Source organism: Pagrus major, chromosome 1 (genome assembly GCF_040436345.1).
Source record: "Pagrus major chromosome 1, Pma_NU_1.0".
Classification (NCBI taxonomy): Eukaryota; Metazoa; Chordata; class Actinopteri; order Spariformes; family Sparidae; genus Pagrus; species Pagrus major.
Window position 1 is genome coordinate 11951623 of NC_133215.1, and position 19405 is coordinate 11971027.

The following is a 19405-nucleotide window of genomic DNA, read 5'->3' on the forward strand; positions in this document are numbered from 1 at the left end:
TCATCGTTTGTCTCTGAGGAAAGCAGCACCGTGGCACTGACGAGACAAAATGTTCTCAACAGTGTCAGATGATCAATCTTCCAATTCAAAATTAAATTAATTCAACAATAATGAGTAAAAATCCAAGAATAAATTATTAGTTAGAGCTGCATAATCACCATTTGTTAATTAATCTCAATGTTAGCTTCCAACACGAAAAGAGTATTTGGTGCCACTTTTATAAAATGTTCATGAAGTGTATTGGGAATAACAGCTTGTTGTATTATGAAGTGAGTGAGTCAGGGGAAAAAAACAAAACACTGAACCATTGTATTCCATGGTCACTGCATGCATAATTGTCACCACTTTACCTTTTACCCCTGCTTTGACAAATGTAGAGTGGCAGGCTCTTCTACCAGGCGGGATGTTGGTTTGTTGTTCTGTGAATATTTTCAACAGAAGCTAGTAACAAACCATGTTACAAACCTGTAAAACTGATAGTAATCCATAAATCCTCTTGAGTTCTGTGTCTTTTGTTGTGTATTTTTGGTAGCCTTGAGGCATTCTGTGTGAGGTGTGACAGCTGCAGACTGTAGAGAGTAGGGCTGGACAATATGACAGACAAACGTTATCTTGATCATCATCATCATCATCATCATCATCATGTGATAACATTATTGTCATGATGCATGACAATAATGCATAGAGAAAAACATGGTAGGATTTTCAATAAATGGGTCCTTCAGTTTAAGTGCAATTTTCAGTTTCAAAGCTTTATTTCATAGCACACTGTATTGTTCTTTTCAACTCTTGTTAGAAGGATCCTCTGACCTTGATGGATCTTACCAAGTAGGGATCGGACAATATAAGATTTTATCGCAGATTACGATAAAAAACTCTCAGGATAAATTTTGTCAATTGGGATATTTGAGAATATCCTCATATATTGTGAGTGACTTGAAAAATCTGTCTAGCTCGCTTACGTACAGTCCTATATTGTATACCTGATTTATTTTGAAATGACACAAAGGAGAACCTGCATCTTTCCAGTCATTAGAAAATCCTAAGCCTCTCATCGCGGCTGTAGGAATACCATGGATACCAAACAAAAGAACTGCAGGTAGATGAGGTGCCTGCCTGCAGAACCTGCCTTAGGAAGGTGTCTGCCCCACGAACCAACATGTGATGTGTGTCCCAAATGTGATGCAATAAAAATATTTAACATAATGTAAGGCAAACTGATTCTAGTATGTTTAAGTGCCGTCGTAAGAGCTTTAAGCACATTTTGACAATTATTGAGATAATATTATCAAACGCAATTATTTATGTCATGACATGAGCTTTTCACACCCTCGCGTGCCTGTTTGTATTGTCAAAAATATGAATATGGACACATATTGATTGTAATTATTTGAAAAGGTTTCAATAGTCATTTTTCACAGTATCGATACACCCATACCAGCTACGTATTTTCGCTGTTCTCTCCAACAGGGAGTTGACACATGCACCGCTGTAGTGCACACATAGCTCCACCTCCACCAGAAGCAAATTACCATAGCTACTGCTTTTTTTAATACACAGTACATAAGCCTTGTTATATTTACCAACCTGAAGTGTTGTGTCACTTTTTCCCTGGGGTATTGAACTTGATATCAAATATTGATAACACTATGCCTATTACCAATAAACTGATATATTGCCAAACCACCAACGCGCAGGAACATTGTCATCAGTTCAAGTTGCACTGTCACTCTACAAGTCAGCCGTCATCCCTCGTTTTTTCTTGCACTGTTTGCCCTCTGCTGCTCTGTAGTGTGTATTTGTTTAGTTTCAAGTTGGTGAACTTCAGTTTTCTGCTGACACACAATTGGAACAAGATTACACTGGCCAGATATTTTGCAGATATATTCGTACCTTTATTTTGAGCAGTTTAATTTTCCTGTGCACACCAGGTGATAATAGATCATTTTTTCAGAGCCCAGTGTTTGTAGAAACCATTTTCATAATTTTTACAATTTATCCAAGTAATTACCTTTTCATTTTCCCAGTACAGAACAATAAATGAACATCAGTAATAAAACAGTCCTGTAGTTAAAATGCCTTCAGTTGTAATAATCTTTTAAACACTTCGCTGTAAATTGGTTCTGGATGATTTATCAACAAGAATGTTCCAGAGAAATAAGAGATTTGTTAAAATGAACAATATGCACGAGACAGACTTTAACACCTACGAGCTCGAGCAATTCACCTTGTTCATCACTGCCCTTACATATAGATTATCTACATATTCACTTTCAATATTTCAGGGACATAATGTATGCATTGTAACCAGAACATGATATAAAGCATGCTTCTTGCTCACTGTTCCCACTCATCTACTCCATCAGAAGCTCATTCTCTCCTATCAGCAGCGCCGCACTAGAGGGATTTGAGTAGGACCGATTATTTGGTTGACCTCCCTGTCTGCACGAGCCATTTCAGCGTCTCACATCAGCAGTGAAGAGCGCAGGATTATAAGATGTTGTCATATCACGAATCATGTTTTGGGTCACTGTGATGGATGTTTTCAGTTTGGGAAGTGTGGAGGGGGGCTCTCGTGGATGAATAAACCAAACTGCCTCTGGTTTGACAAGATGGCTCGTTAAAAGAGATCCAGTTCGAAGTGCTGTTGAAAAAGTAGGCCACTGATGTGCGGTGAGAGTATGGTCACTCTGACAGCCTATTTGTTTTGTATTTTGTTCCCTTGTTTTATTTGAAAATGGATCGGAAACAAGAGTGAAGCACGCATAACACATACACTGGCATTTGCAGGCCTCTTGTTAGGGGCTAATTTAACTTTGACATTTACATGTTTTTGTCATGAAAACACTAATTGCCGGCACTTTAATAAAATCAATCAAGCATCGGATCATTAATATCTTTCCACAGAACCGTCCTCTTGTCTAACAGTGTCTAAACTGACATTTAATATCGAGTGATAGATGTTCTGATTGTTCAGAGCAATTCAAATCCATCTGACAAACTGGAGACATGCGAGACATGAGCACAGATTTGTCACGGACATTCTCCTATTGTTCATGTCTGCTGTTGTCTCCTGCAGGCAAATTACTTTATATTCAAATGATTTCACCCATAGAGTTAATTGCAGTTTCATTAGGGAGAGAACTGAAGGACGAACATCAACACACACACGCGCACACATGCTGTACACAATGGATGGAGGGTCTCATCACCCCGAGCCGTGGCTTTGGCAGCATCATTGTTTCTGCCTGTTACTTTTAGCTGGGTAATTTCCTCCCCTTTGGTACAAAACAGCCATCATTTTTTGCTTTGTCTCATCTAAGGCATCACATCGCTGTCTGTAATGATTTAGAAGTTTTTTGTTTTTTTTAGCTCAGACCTCAAATAGCTCGGCTCTTTTAGTAAACCTTTACTTGTTCTATTCTCAGTCTCTTGGAAATGAGTTACACAACACTCATAACCTGTGTATAAATAAATACATGCTTTGTTCCTGTTAAATTGTTATCCAGGTTTTAAGCAAAGTCTGGCAAAATAAAGTGCATGTAACGTATATAAGAATGTATTCATGGTGACATAATTGAACGACAGTGACTCTAATACATCACACGTCCCCTGTGGTGTTTCCATCATCAGTAAGGATAAAAGAGAGGGGGGTGACATGCAACAAGGGCCCCTGTATTGACTTAAAACATTAATGTGGTGGTTGCATACAAGCTTAACACCTCGTCTCATTTTTTGGGCTCTTTTGTTGAATGGAGTCATTAAACGATGAGTGGCAGCAAGACTGGGATGCTTTGTCTGCAGCAGAATAAGCAGAAACGTGCACCGCAGCCCCAAGGTCGTCCCCAAAAAACGAGTTTCCATCAGGCTTTATTATGTTTTCTCTTTTTCAGTATGCCATTTTCTACACCTCGGTCAACTTAAAAGCATTTCAGCATTATTCTGAATTTCTTTTAGGCTTCACTCGCCTTAGTCTTTTATTTTTCAAATTGAAAATGTGCATGAAAAGGTGAATGGAAACGGTACTGATCATGACGACAGTTTTGTTTTTAAGCTCCATTATGTAGTCCATGAATGTGGAGCAGCAACTAACAATTATTTCCATTTCCAGAAAAATGATAAAAATGTCTTGGTTTGTCCATAACCCAGGGATATTAAGTTTAGTTTTTCTTAGAACTGCTGTAAGTGTTCTCATCATTTTAGCTAACTTCCTGTCTGTTTTGAAGTTAAGCAATCACCTCCCTTCTCTCTACCACACCACACTTGCACGACTCCTTTCTTTCTTTGCCTCTTTCTTTTCTCCAAGTGTTTCTCATTGCTTGCCGTGTTTGGTAAAAGCCGTCACCGGGAGTGCTGGACTTGGTCTGTCCTGATTGGATAAAGTGGGCAGGGATACCAGAAAATGTATTTTCTCTCTTGTTTCATGAGCAGGAGGAGAACAGACATGTGTTACCTACCAAACACTCTAAACCAGTGATTACTGTTGGAATACAGAGCTATTTAACACTCATTTTAGTATAAAGTACTATATATAAATACAGCAGCTTTAATTGATTAGCAAAATAATTGCTGATTTAATTTGAAAGTGGACAAACAATCAATAAATCGATTATACAGCATTGCAGCTCTACATGGATACGGATGGAACTTTTTGTTCGAATAAGGTTGTTAACATGTAATAGAAATATTAACGTCATGTCTGCCATTCTTGTTGTTGACATTGGATTTCGGAACGCAGCTTTCCAAGAATCCTCATGCATCACTCTGGCTTACCTGAAATGCAAGTTTAGCTCAAGCACCACATATAAATTCTGGTTGTGGCGTACCATTTAGCCCTGCCATCCTCCAGTGTTATTCTCCATGGAGACCATAGAAGCCTGTTTGTGCTTTGTGTTACGGCCCAGTGGCTGCTTGGCTGCTCAGCCATGATTAATTCAGGCAGGCCTCAGGGGAGAACAGCCAGGCTAGGTTACCCAGCCAGGGATCTGGTGTCTAGCTGCTATGAAGGCACTGGCTTTACGGCAGCCTCGGCTGCACAGCTCTCCTTGGCTGGAGCCGAGGCTGGAGCTGGCAACCTTTCACACCTGTTCCTGAAATAGAGCAATGTACATGATTGAATTGAACAATTTAAGAAATTGGAATATTGTAAACCTCTTTGCCATGCACCAATAGATGCATCAAATGTCCTCACTCAGCTATAGGAAATTACATTTAGCTCTTAATTTACATCAAAGTATCAAAGTTGATTAATGGCGGCATAATTCAGTCTGTTTATGATGTAATGGGACTGACTGTTTTTTTTTGTTGCTATATTTTGTACCCAGTAACAATACTGAGATGAGGTTTCATACCAGCAGTACGCTTGTATTCAAATTTAGGTGGAAAAGTTCCTAGGTTTGGAGCAGAGTGCTGCCTGAGGAAAAAAAACATTTGAATATGATTATTTTTTTATTTCCACAGACTCAGTACTGTAATAAATACACAACTGGGGCAGGTGCACTCACCTCTGTACCGATCTGTATTTGAATAATTGGATAGTACTGTATTTGGCCGGGCAAAGACAAAACTCTAAAAAAAAAAACAAAAAAAACAAATCATTCACAGCCTCTCCAAACACACTCTTTAGAAGCAGAGTTTTTAGAACGATCTTGTGAATTACAGACTATAGTGCTTGTCATTGCTTGTTTTTAGATCCCAGCTGATGTTGAACAAGCCAACACATCCTGTAAGGACAGATAACGCCAGACTTCACAGGTCTATATTCGCCTTTTAGTCATAGAATAACACACACTAGCAGATTAAAGCTCTGTAGTTCTGTTATGGTTTGTGAATTCCTCCTCTACAGTCAGCTTGGCTATCAGTCTTTCACACATAACGTCAAAACTATAAATGAGAAAACTGTGTTTTCACCTCACACTGCAGATGTCGTCAATGTTTAGGTTAACTAACTTCATTGTCAATCTGTTTGTAATGTTTTAAGCTCTGGAAACTTCCTCCGATTGCTTTTTTTGTCTAGCTAACAGTCCCCAAATAATTCATTTGCGAATATATAAAAAGCAATTTATTGGCATTTTTACATTATTTTAGAAAGTAAATTTAGAAAGCAAATGAAATAATCAGAAAAAATATCATATTTTGAACATGTAATGAAATTAGGATGCCCATAAGTAACTCGTAAGTAGAGCTGAGTCAAGGTTTTTATTTAATTTGTCTTAAATCTTTCTGATTGTAGGAAGTGACAAATCGGGTCCAAAATCAGCTGCCTTATGCTTGCATGTGTGCCAGGTGTATGTCACTGTAGTGTGGCTCTCTGTCTCCATCCTCATACGTGTTCTCTGTCCCCTCGGTCAGCTGACTCTGATGGATGCATGACTCACACACAGTGTCAGGCTCATACATCATCAGTTACTGTGGCAAAATGGCACCCAACATCCATTAATGGCAGACCTGGCTGCAATCGGAGGCATCTACCCCCCAAGTTAATGCATTTTACGCTGTAGAGAGCGGTGTGATTTATCAATGACTTGCTAAGAGACAAAATAGGGATGAAAACAGGTTGCCAATGGGGCATTAATTGGTGCATGTGTTACTTCAGTGCTGGCTTTTTGCCCTAACAGAATACTGGTGGATATTTTGACAAGAGGTCGACCAATTAATTGATTTGGCTGATTTATTGATGCCAATAGGAAGTTTTACAAACTATCTACTGTATATTGGGGGATCTTAGCTCTTTTTCAGATTTTTTTTTCCATTTATAGACAAAACTATTCATTAATTATAAAAGTAATGTTCAGCTTTATTGGTAGTGTTTGTTCTTGAGTTAAAAGTTGACACAGTGAGCAGAGTTGTTGTCACAGGTACACATGCTAAATATGTATATATATATATATATATATATATATATATATATATATATATATATATATATATATATATATATTGGCACTTTAAATTGTGATAATTGTGAATATTATTGTTGAAAATGAAAATATCAGATAATTTACATTACATCTGACAAAACGACTGTATGAAGGTGAAGGATAAATGAAATGGACCTTGTGTATGAGGGGATTTTGAGCAAAGAGGATTGATAACGTCATTGTTCTAATGTTGATACTTCATATGAAAAATTCGAGATCTGTGAGAGAAGGTTAAAGGGACAATAGATGAGCTGTGTGTCAATGTTATCGTCACTTCATCCCCCATCTTTAAGGATGATGTGGCAGCAGCGTTACCCCTGTATCCCCTGCTTCCCCATCTTTTACTAAACACACACACACACACACACACACACACACACACACACACACACACACACACACACACACACACACACACACACACACACACACACGCACGCAGCGTTAATCCGACCTCACTCATTTTAATGGGACAGTTTCCATTCCCTGCACCAAATCATATTGTTTTCACATCCAGCCTGTCTAATGGCCGAGTGCGACTATCGCATGCTCATTTTTTTTGTCCAGTCACACCTCCTCCATTCCAACAACGGCAGCCTTACTCGCGATATTAATTTGACTTCAACATTGTTATTTTCCTTATCTTTTTCTATTAGGCAGGGCTCAATAATAAAAACGTCATCACAACTATTAAGAAATGACAAATTATGACATTTACGGCTCGTACAATTTATTTCCACACACAAAGAGCATTATTCTTGTGCAAAAAGACAAGCAGTCTACCTTTAGCTGCAGATCACTGCGATGGCTGACTAACATGGTGGGGATGCATTCTTTCTTGCTGCCATGAATAAAATTTTATCTTTCTGATTCAGAAGACAGGTTTGTGTAATTGGCTGTGAAGGAAAATGTGTTAGTTTGATTCATCACACAATTAAACACATTCTTGAGGGTAAAAGATGTAAAAAATCTGATGAAAACAGTGCTGTCACCTTTCAAAACAGTGCACAGTGGTAGCCATGCTGTTTTTTAATATAGATGCTAGACAGAGGTTCAAATCACAGTGTAATATCTTGCTTGTCATAAGTGAGAATTAATTTCAACCCAGGTCTGTGTCTGCCAGGCTGTGTCAGATGCTGTTAGTATTCCAGGGCCCTCCTAGAGGAACAAAAGACCTCTAAATACACTTCTCACTGTTTTTGTCTGACTAGATGTCTTGGTTAGTTTCACTGACGTGGCTTCTTGTTTGATATTTTTTTTGTTCTGAGTTCATCAGTGTCTCGAGGCTATCTGTAAACAGTTGAATCAATGGTCAGACAAACAGACAGACTGACAGAGACCCGTGTTTCTCCTCTGACCTTTAATCCACTTGGCTAGCAGCATTTTGATGCATGATTAATCATCTGTTTAGGATTCTGCACCCACATCGTAATCTGAACAGATATGTATGATTATGTTTTGCTGATGATAAAAGACAAATTTATTGCAGTGTTGCTATTTCTTTTATTGCTTTGTTCTGTTTACATAACGACTGAAACTGAACACTCATTCCTGGTCTCTCTGTGTCTCTCTCTTCCCCATTCCTTCCCTCGCCTCTCCCTTTGTATCCCTCCCCCAGCTGGTTGGCGGCCAGTTTGACCTGGAGATGAACTTCATCATCCAGGAACCCGAGAGCATCGTGTGCATGGTGGAGCTGTTGGACAAGTGCGAGCCCACGTGTCAGGCAGAAGTTTGGAGCATCTTCACTGCCATCCTTAAGAAGAGCGTCCGTAACCTGCAGGCGTGCACTGATGTGGGGTTGATCCAGCTGGTGCTCCAGCGTATATCCACCACTGACAGCATGATCGCAGGTAATGGAAAAAAGTCATAGGCATAGGACACATTTTCAAACTCAAACTTACCTGAAATCATTTATTTTTATTTTTATTTTGTTTTTGAAAAGAAAAAAAGAGGAACTCCAACTTCAGGAATCAGTCGAGCATTACAAATAACAAACCAATTCTAAACTTTCGTGTCCACTCTTCTGTATACAGTCACCTCATGGTTTCATCCTCCATTGTAGCACACACTCTGATGTATTGCAGTTGAGGCACACACGATCATCCTGTACAGTCTCCCCCGTGTCTCACTTTAGTCTGTTGCCCATCTGCAAATTAGTACGAATTAATCCTACAGTGTTCGGCTCAGTGAACTTTTGCCAGTGAGAACAGCGCTGGCCGGGAGGGTTTGTGCAGTCAAGCAAGGGTGATATAACCCAGGCCATCAGTAACTAGGCAGCTCAGAGTATTGGTTATAGTAATATTCACTACACTACAAATCCTTGTCAACTTGGGTATAATGTTTCATCTCATACAACCATTTAAAGATTAAATATCTCATATATCTTTCTTTTTAAACTGAGTGACTTTTTTTTGCACTTACAATAAAGTCGATTTTCAGATGTCTGTCATCACATAATTTTCTGAAATAAGGGATCGTGTAGGTCAGAACTGAGCTGCCGAGCTTTAGGTGGATAAAGACCAGCCACATGTAGCTGCCACTCATCCTTATATATTTGGGGGATTTAACCAAAGATAGTGCACAGGCACACGAGTCATAGATCTGTCAGACTATGCCTCAGCATTAGCCAGTAATAACTAATGAAGGAAGCTGCACAGTAGCTGGGACTCCCAGAGTGTCCTCTCTATTTTAAGTCTCCCACTTTTATTTTAAACTCGGGTATAGCTCACCCTACTTTTCAATTTGTCTGGTAGCTGTGGAGGCATCAAAATGCCAATAAAGATTGTAATAATTGTGAGGGATATTTTTTGATATATATATTTTTTTAAAATAGGAATACAAGTAAAGTCAGCTAAAAACAGGAACAGCCTCATTTTGATAATATCCCTGTTTTCTTTTCATTCAGAGCTTCCTTTCACTTTTAGAGTAGATTATTATATTTAGTCAGTCTTTCTGTTTGAACGTGCCATGTTTAAAGGAACAGTTCACCCCAAAATCAAAAATACATATTTTTCCTCTTAACGCTAATGCTATTATTCCATCTAGATTATTTTGATGCGAGTTGCCAAGTTTTGGAGATTTTGGCCGCAGGGATGTCTGAAAATAAAGGAACCAAACAACACTTGTGGTGCTCAAAGCGCCAGAAAAAAAAAGCTTTGGAAAATTCAACAGCAATGTCTCTTTCCAGGAATCATGACCAGGTTACTCAATATAATCCGCAGACTTTATTGTGAGCAGTTTCATGTCGGAACTATTTTATTTATGTATCACTGCGCAGAAGGAAGCACTCATCTTCTCATGGACAAGAGGCTAGCTAAACAAGCTAATTAAGCTAGCTAATATTACAGCTCAGTTGAGGAGGAGGCCATTGATATTTCCATCCCGTGCTATGAAGAGCCTCTTGTCCATGAGTATATGCATGTTTCCTTCTGCAAAGTGATACTGCTGGTGTATGTAGTTTGGTAGAAAGAAAGTAGTTCCTGCATGAAACTGGTCACAACAAAGTCTGTGGATTATTTTGAGTAACTGGGTTGTGGTTTCTGGAAAGAGACATTGCTGTTAAGTTTTTCAAATTTATTTATTTGGCACTTTGAGCAGCACAAGCTGTGGTGCTAGAGTGCCATCTAGTTCCATTATATTAAAGAGAAGGCAGACATCTGTACAGCTGATATCTCCAAAACTCTGCAACTCACAGCAAAACAATCTAGATGGATAAGTACAGCATCTATAGCACTACTGGTAAGAGGGCAAACATGATCTGATTTTAGGGTGAACTGTCCCTTTAACCCCTGTATGTTACTGTGTTTAACCTCTGCTGTGTGTCTTGCAGACCTACTGGTGGACATGTTGGGTGTGCTTGCCAGCTACAGCATCACTGTTAAAGAGCTGAAGCTTTTCTTCAGCAAACTGCAAGGGGAGAAAGGCCAGTGGGTGAGTCAGAGTCATGCCACGGTGATCTGTCTTGGTTGTCTGGGACTTGCATGAGGAATGTGCGAGCAACACTTTATAAGGCCAATGTTCTTTTCGCATAGACAAAATAAATCATATGAAACCAGACTGCTGCTCTACAGTTGTCTTGGCTGCTGTACATTTTTGATATTAGTTCACGAGGTTACACAAGTTCTGACTTTTTCCAGGCTAAAATAACTACAACATTTAAAAAAATGTGAGCCAGAATACTTAGTTGGGGAACATTAGTTTTAAAAAATAGACTCCCTGAGCTGAATATGGCAATGAGGGAATAGCCACAGAGAACGTAAGATGTATGATACATGTAGAGAAGACAAGTTACTACATCCAGACAGAACCAGTGGCACACAAGGGGAGGCAGATGAATCGAGGAAGAGAAGCAGCGAAACCCATTGATCACTGACACTAATCAAGCTGTCAAGGAAATAGGGCAGGTTGCTTTTATGCTTCTAAATTTCACCTCACTCTCCCTTTTTTCAAGCAACTCTTGCAGCCGCTCCTCTCTTCATTACATTTTTGTGAAACATCCGGCGAGACAGGGTGGGTCAGACCAGTGCAGAAGTTTTAACTAGTACTGAACGTTATAAACTACAACTACAAATGAATAGGAATTTTTATCACGCACACTGATCTGTTTCCATTATCCGAAATCTGTGTGATAGAGCAACATATTTCTGCTGGTGCTTGTACACAGTGATCAGTATTATGGAGCAAGTGAAGATGCTGAATTCTCAGTGTACTGCTGAGAAAAGCTCTGTAGATGTCAGAGTCTGATAGGTAAATTTAGAACAAGCGGAACCAAAACTGTACATTCGTTTAGTTATTTATGGCTACATGCATGAGCTGTAAGTCTCTAACTTGAGTTCTTACATCTTTGTCTGCATGAGTTTGCCTGTTTAGACACCAACATTATCAGTTTCCCAAAATGATCCTCGTGTGTTTTTGTGCTCTCTCCTAAGCCTCATCATGCAGTGAAGCTTCTGTCAGTTCTGAAGTATATGGCCCACAGGACCGGCCCCGACTCCTTCTTCAGCTTCCCGGGGAAAAATGCAGCTGTGAGTAAACTACATAATGTCCACCACTGCACCACAGAATGAAAAAAAAATCCCCTCTGGTGTGTTTACACACAGATGATGAGCTGACTTGCATTCATTTTAGAGGTTAGAGTTGGAGTGCTGTTTCAGCACATGAGCAGCAAGATTTCTCAGTAGATGTTAATGCTTAACCCCACCATGCCTCCTAGTAATGACAAAGTTCCATTTTCCTTAAAATATTATCTACATTACTTTATATATTAAGGAGACATATTATGTTTTTACCTTCATTTAATTCCCTTCAGTGTGTTTTATAGGTTCTTGTGCATGTAAAAGATCTTGAAAGTAAAAAAAGTCCGCACCAACAGAAGCTCCTCCCTCCCACAGAAAACACTGACCTGAAAAGCCTCATCAGTAGTCCCGCCTTTAATTCTGTGACTTTGTGACATCACACTACGTCATCATAATTTATGCCTAGCGACTAGTTTGGCAAGTGAGAATTGATTTAGCACAGTAGCTCTGTTGTTGTCAGCGGTGCTGGCTCAGGCATGTGTGAGCTGACCAATCAGAGGAGGCTGGGTATTCGGGAGGGAGGGCCTTAAAGAGACAGGAGCTTAAAACAGCTTCCCTAGTATAGTATAGTAACCCAAAATAAAATAATAAACCTGGGAATGAGCATAATATGTCTCCTCTAATACAATTTAAAGTTTTTTTTTAATGACTACTGCTTTCTATGTATATGGCTTCTTCAGCTTTATTGCTCATAAACACTGCAATGAAACCTGTTTGCTCATGGCTGCAGCATTTACAACATTCATTTGAAGGTGCACTGTTGTTTTTTCATCTTCCTGCTGCAGGGTATGTTGTGGCATGCCAGTATTCTCATTTAAAGATGATTTTGTCATAACTTCAGCACATCAGGGTGACTTTTTTGATCATTAATTAGTCGTAAACAGTAATTAAGACTTTCAAACTAAACAGTTTATAATGTTTCTTTTGTGTGTAGGACTAAAGAATAGACAATTGGAGCCTGATATAGTATTAGTATATTTGTGTGTGTTTGTCAGTTTTAGTATGAAACACTCCATCTCCGTGATGCTGCCTTTATGAGCTGCCTTGTATGTTTGGGTCTGATTTGGTTGCTTTGAACTCCATTAGTTCTTCTTATTCTTTGTCAGCAGTGTGTTTTGAAAGGTTAACATGCATCTTCCCTTTCCTGTGTTGTCCTGATAAGGAGACGGGTAGGAATGTCAGGGAGGACACATGCACGCACAGAAACGTTATTCAGACCAATATGTTTCTAACTTTTCATTGTGGAGCATGTTTGCTTGGTATTTCTTTACCCAAACACTTCTTATGTCTCTGCTTTCAGACTGACCTATCGCATTAGCAAACAGTGTTTTGTTTATGACCTTTAATTCTACAGCTGCTGTGTTGTGCTTTCTGTGTTATTTCTTTCCTAACAGGCTATAGCTCTGCCTCCTATAGCAAAATGGCCATACCAGAATGGATTTACATTCCACACATGGCTCCGCATGGATCCTCTCAACAACATCAATGTAGACAAAGACAAGCCTTACCTGTATTGGTAGGTATCAACACCATTCTTTGATCAATAAGCCTGAACCTTTGTTTGACATTTGAATATTTCTGTGTGTTTGAACATACTGTATATACAATGCAGAAATAGAAAGGAAATTAAGTAGTGCACATTTGTGGTATAATATAACAAAGAGAGGTGAAATACATCGAAGGTGGTGTTAAATCGATGCACTAAATTCAACCAACGTGTATCTTATATGCATTTGAATCCCAAAAATGTGTTGCAGCCTTCAGCCTCAGTGCTGAAATACAGTGATGCTTCCCCTCTCCATCTTTCCTGTCCCCTCATCCTTTGCTTCCTCTCCGAGGGGCGAATACATCAGGCCTTCTGCTCATCTTCTTTTCAACCAATAATTAATTTCTGTCAGAAATCTAATTTATACAACAGGGATCTGTTTGGACTAGCTGGATGGCCAACGAGCTGCTTGAGAGAATCTTTAATAAAAGCTCCTCTTCAGCCCTGTGCTCTTCTAAAAAGAGATTAATTCACTAAATCACATGCAGGGGCCCCATCTCGCCGGGACATGAAGAATGATGCGAAGAGTCTGTGAAATTGAGAAATGATTGTTTACTATCTTTATCACTTTGAGACCCTTTTTAAAGTGTTTATTTGATATATTGAATGCTATAACCCATGTTGCCCTTGAATGTAGTCAGCATCAAAGTGTCTAGCTGCACTGAGACACTTAATGTGTTTGTATCTCCCCTTCATTTCTTTTCAGTTTCCGCACAAGTAAAGGCCTGGGTTACTCTGCACACTTCGTGGGCGGCTGTTTGATAGTGACCTCATTAAAATCCAAGGGGAAAGGATTCCAGCACTGTGTAAAGTACGACTTCAAGCCACAGAAGGTACGAAAGGAGCGAAAGCTGGTTTACTAACCCAGGCAAACTAAATCCTGGAAAATGTCTCTGCAAATAGATCACAGATATCACATGTCAGCACATGCATAATCAATCACATGCACGCACGCATGTACTCCCACAATAAATCTAGACCTGGGTGTGAGAAAGAACTGTCACATCTTACCTGACTCTGGGGAGAAGCAAAAACTAGAAGGAGGAGGAATGAGGGCGATGGGAGTAGAGGGATTATCCAATATTCTCAGTCCCTTCCAGGCACAGAAGACCACTGCAGTCAGAAAGATGCTTTTCCTGTGGACAATTTGAAACATCCTCCTCTGTCCCCTGGGCATGAAGGCACCACTGTACCTCAATAAACCTCGTGGGGACTCAGTACTCATGTTAGCTGATGTTTCACTCTATTTTTAATGCCTTCCTTTTTCATGTCCGGAGGAAACAATAATAACCTATTTCACTGTGGTAACATCGGTAACCTTTTTCACTGGTTGTAAAGCCGAGGTAAAAACCACAAAATCTATGTAGGTGGGATTGTAGCCTGAGGGGACTGATTCCTGAAACGTCATGGAAGCAGGTTAATTGAGCAGGCAAGAAGATTCTCACCATGTGCTCACTGGTTGATATCTTTTTGTGTGTGTGTGTGTGTGATTGATGCTCCAGATATACAGTAACAGATTTCCATTGTGAGAGTCTGCTTCCTCTTGTTGTTTCAGTGGTACATGGTGACTCTTGTTCACATCTACAACCGCTGGAAAAACAGTGAGATTAGCTGCTACGTGAACGGGGAACTGGCTTCCTTTGGAGACATCGCCTGGTTTGTCAACACTAGTGACGTAAGTAGCAACATTTTTGATTCATGCAGTTTGTGAATCACCCAGTATCTGACGCCTTGTGCGCATGAACAATGAAATTTCCCTAAAGTGATATCTTGGAATGGTCCCCTCTTATGACCACAAGTTGTTGTTTTAACACTTTGCTTTTTGTGCTGTTAAAGACATAACGTGTCAATTAGTGGCCTTTTAAAGGTGCCAGAGGGTGGATTTTTTTAGCTTGGGACAGAGCCAGGCTACTTGTCTCCCACTGATTCCAGTCTTTATGCTAAACTAAGCTAACTGGTGGCTGCGTGTTACAGCTTGATATTAATGATAAGAGTGGTATTGATCTTCTTATCTATCACAATTTAGGCAAGAAAGCAAATATTTTCCCAAAAGTCAAACTGTTTCATTATGTAGACCATTTGTATGGAGGAGTGTTGTCTGTATGTATTTGCAAACCACACTTATTTACTGCGTGAACCCTCTGGCAAGATTTTATATTTACAATTCCTCCTACTGTCTTGTATACGTCTACATTGGTGGTGGGCATGTGAGGGCACGCAACATATTTTCTATCAAATATCAATTTTCGGGAGCAGATATTGCTGTACCAAAAAAACTGAAAAACAAACCTCCTTCTCATGCCCTCTTCATTCAAATATAGATTTAATCTTAGTCCTTGCTTTCCAAGGGCTCAGGGGTGAAACCATTCTCTCCATCTGTTAGCATTGATAGTACAGTGGAAAATGACTACATATACACACACTCTGAACCTCTCACACATCACCGAATGAACCCTGTCACAGTCCCCAGGATTGCTTTCTGTCATGCTGAGATATGAGATTCTTAAATCAAATTTTGTTAGGAATGAAAATGCCTCCACAGTGTAGTATAATCCTCTAGAAGTGGCACCATGTCAGAAAGCAAATAAGCAAATTGATTGAGATGTGGCCTCATCATTGTCAACACTTCTGCTTATCTCTCGCTGACCATAACCAGAGGAAGACGGAACATTATCATGTTAGCGACAGTATGCTTATAGTTTGAGGCTGTGTGTTGCCATTTATAGCTAGTGTTAACATGCCTTTTCCCTCTGTTCTTTCTGGCTGTTTTTGTCTTATTTATCTTTCCTTTCTTATTTCCTTCCTTCTGTCCCCCCTCTCTCCCTTCCTCCTTTCATCTTTTCTTTTGTTCTGCAGACGTTTGACAAGTGTTTCCTGGGATCGTCAGAGACAGCAGATGCCAACCGTGTTTTCTGCGGACAGATGGGGGCAGTTTACCTGTTTGGAGAGGCTCTCAGTGCTGCTCAGATCTTGGCTATCTATCAGCTGGGTCCGGGCTACCAGGTCAGAAGGCATAAAATGTCCTTGATGAGATGTCTGTGCCATATTAAGATTTAAAAGACAGACTACAACTGAAGATAAATTCTGTGATGGTTTGGAATTTTCTCACCATCATCTGGTGGAGCATTCCAAAACCCAAAAAGAGGATGGGTTGGATAAGTTTCAGTCGTCTGATGAGAAATGTTGGCCGTCATCCTACACCTTACAATAAATGACTCACATTCGATTTACCTTAAAACTCTTGGTTTATGGTTTTGTAGAATACAGGATGTTCATGCAGAATATGGCATTAATAAGTGCTTTATAATGGCTAATAAAGAGCTAATATTCTACTAAAATGCATGCTAATAAGCAACAATGTAATGGTTAATATGAGCAGCCTCATGTATAGTATTACTAACAGTTAAAATAAGCCAATTAAGCCACAAGAGGGTCACATAAATCAACATACTAAGACTGTTTAATTGAACAGATACATTTAGAGTGCTAGTATTTGGTATTTTGTCATTTAGACACTCATGTGTTAAAAGTCAGTTTTTCTCTTTGTGGTTCCATCAGTGCATTATGTTCTCTTCCAATATATATCTCTCCTTTCTTCTTCTCCCTTCTCCTTAGGGCACATTCAAGTACAAGGCTGAGAGTGACTTGCTGTTTGCTGAGCATCATAAGACCTTACTGTACGACGGCAAGCTGTCCTCTAGTATTGCCTTCGCTTATAACCCTCGCGCCACAGATGCCCAGCTCTGCCTTGAGTCCTCCCCCAAGGACAACGCCTCCATTTTTGTCCACTCACCCCATGCACTCATGCTGCAGGTAACTGTGCCTTTCATCTAACATTTTGGTTGAATAGCAGGTGATAGCCGTTTCCCTTTGAGTTGAAATTGATATTGCTAGGATTTCAATGATTTAAATGTAACCTAAAGTCACCATGCTGCACTTACATTAAAGCAACATTAGTACAAATTCATTGCCTTGCCTTGCATGCCTTCTCCTACCTCCCACTGTTCCATATGTGCCACTCTTTATTCTTTCTTTCTACCTCTGTGATAATGAAAGTGGCCCTGTTGGCATCTTTTCATTTTAATATCCTCATTAGGTCAGAGGTGGAAATGTGTTGAGCTTGCCAGACTGCTGCAGCTGCGGAAAAATGCCATCCTGGTGCTCTAATTATGGAATTAGCCTTCTGAGATTTAGTTTGGAACTACATTCTAGTAATTGTGCATTTTTCCTGTTAGAAGTAGGTGGCAAACTTTGTGGAAGTTTTCCATATGCTTACAAATACTCACACCCACACAAACAACCCACAACACCATTTCCTTACTCGTGTCGGGTTTTCTTTTCTCAAGCACTAATTGAGTTTTCTCTCATGCCCTCTCATCAAAGCAAATGCTTTGTTTCCTTTGTGAGGGAGGCTTTTGCTGCCACTCAAACATATGCTCCCTCCACAGCACGCACACGCACACGCACACACACACACACACACACACACACACACACACACACACACACACACACACACACACACACACACACACACACAATGTGTGAAATATGAATGAATATGTGACCTATATTTTCTGCTTTGCTGTGCCCTGCTCAAAAATTCCAACCCTATAGAGAGTAAAAAGTTTTGCCAAGCCACTGTTTGTCGTAAACATACAGCAAGGCCGGCTCCTGCACCAGACTGCCAAACAAAATATGATCAGTTTTGCTTTACCCTCTCTTTTCAATATGTTTAAGTGACTAGACAATAAAAGAAACAACCACTTAGGAGCATTTACCCTCTCAAACACAAAGCATGTCTGCAATTTGGATATATCAAGGAGGTACAAATAAATGTTGGCAATGGCAGCATGTCGGTTATGCTGAAAAAGCATATTGCAGTGGTATGATAAAGAAAGCTCTTACTGAACTTGGAAATATAGCTTTCTAAGTATTCTGCTCTCTCTGCTTGGGACAAGTTACAAATTAGCCCAAAACTTTGGGAGCTGGTCTCACTGGAAGCATTTAAAGTGATTCTAAACGACTTGAAAGAAAGTACATCTGGATGTTTTGAATGTTGATGAATGTTTTGATATTTTATGACTCAGTAGTTTTCTGTCTTCACGTTGTTATGTGTTTGTTTTGTGTCTGCAACCGTGTAAGTGTGCTGCTGCTCATCTTGGCCAGGACTTTATTTCCTGGTTAAATAAAGGTTAAATAAGAATCGTCGGTCATTCGGTCAGGACTATGCAACTACTTGCAAATAGTCGAAGGATGGATATAATTTAGTGTACAAAGTTCTGATTATCAGAGCAAATATCTGTGAACCATGGGTAAATGTTTATCATGTTACATGTCAAATGCAGCCACGTGTGTTTGTTTCTTTAGGATGTGAAAGCCGTGGTGACTCACTCAGTCCAGAGTGGCATACACTCTATCGGAGGCGTGCAGGTCCTCTTCCCTCTGTTTGCACAGCTGGATTACTGCCAGCCCTCCAGCCACGAGCTGGACACCTCCGTCTGGTAAACACAAACACACCCACACTCTTTAATGTAAAACACTTTGTAGGATTTGTTTACCTTCACTAAATCAGGATTTTGTTACATTGCATCATTCTGATCGTATATAACATACAAAGTGAAAATAACGAGGCTGGTAGTTTGACTTTTGTTTACTGGCACGATCAATCAATGACATTATATTTTTGCGCAAGAGTTGCAGTTGTGTGGTAATCCTGATGTGCTTGTGTTATGAATATTCTGTTAACGTCGTTCATGATTATTGCATCACAGCTTATAACAGCTAACTGATCTTAAATGTATACACGAGGAAAGTATATTTATTAAAGAGCTACTCCACTTTTTTAACACATGATGACCAGT

At 39.7% G+C, this 19405-nt stretch overlaps 1 protein-coding gene across 6 annotated transcripts in view; it reads left to right on the forward strand.

The window, feature by feature from the left end:
• Positions 1-19405, forward strand: part of lrba (LPS-responsive vesicle trafficking, beach and anchor containing) — a 195711-nt gene that overhangs the window by 17292 nt on the left and 159014 nt on the right. For all 6 annotated transcript variants that reach the window (XM_073465119.1, XM_073465134.1, XM_073465150.1 and 3 more), the window contains exons 2-10: positions 8539-8770; positions 10750-10850; positions 11849-11944; positions 13390-13511; positions 14248-14374; positions 15097-15216; positions 16398-16544; positions 17157-17354; positions 18912-19045. In XM_073465119.1, coding sequence (XP_073321220.1) covers positions 8539-8770; positions 10750-10850; positions 11849-11944; positions 13390-13511; positions 14248-14374; positions 15097-15216; positions 16398-16544; positions 17157-17354; positions 18912-19045 — 1277 coding nt within the window. The remainder of the gene's footprint in view (positions 1-8538; positions 8771-10749; positions 10851-11848; positions 11945-13389; positions 13512-14247; positions 14375-15096; positions 15217-16397; positions 16545-17156; positions 17355-18911; positions 19046-19405) is intronic.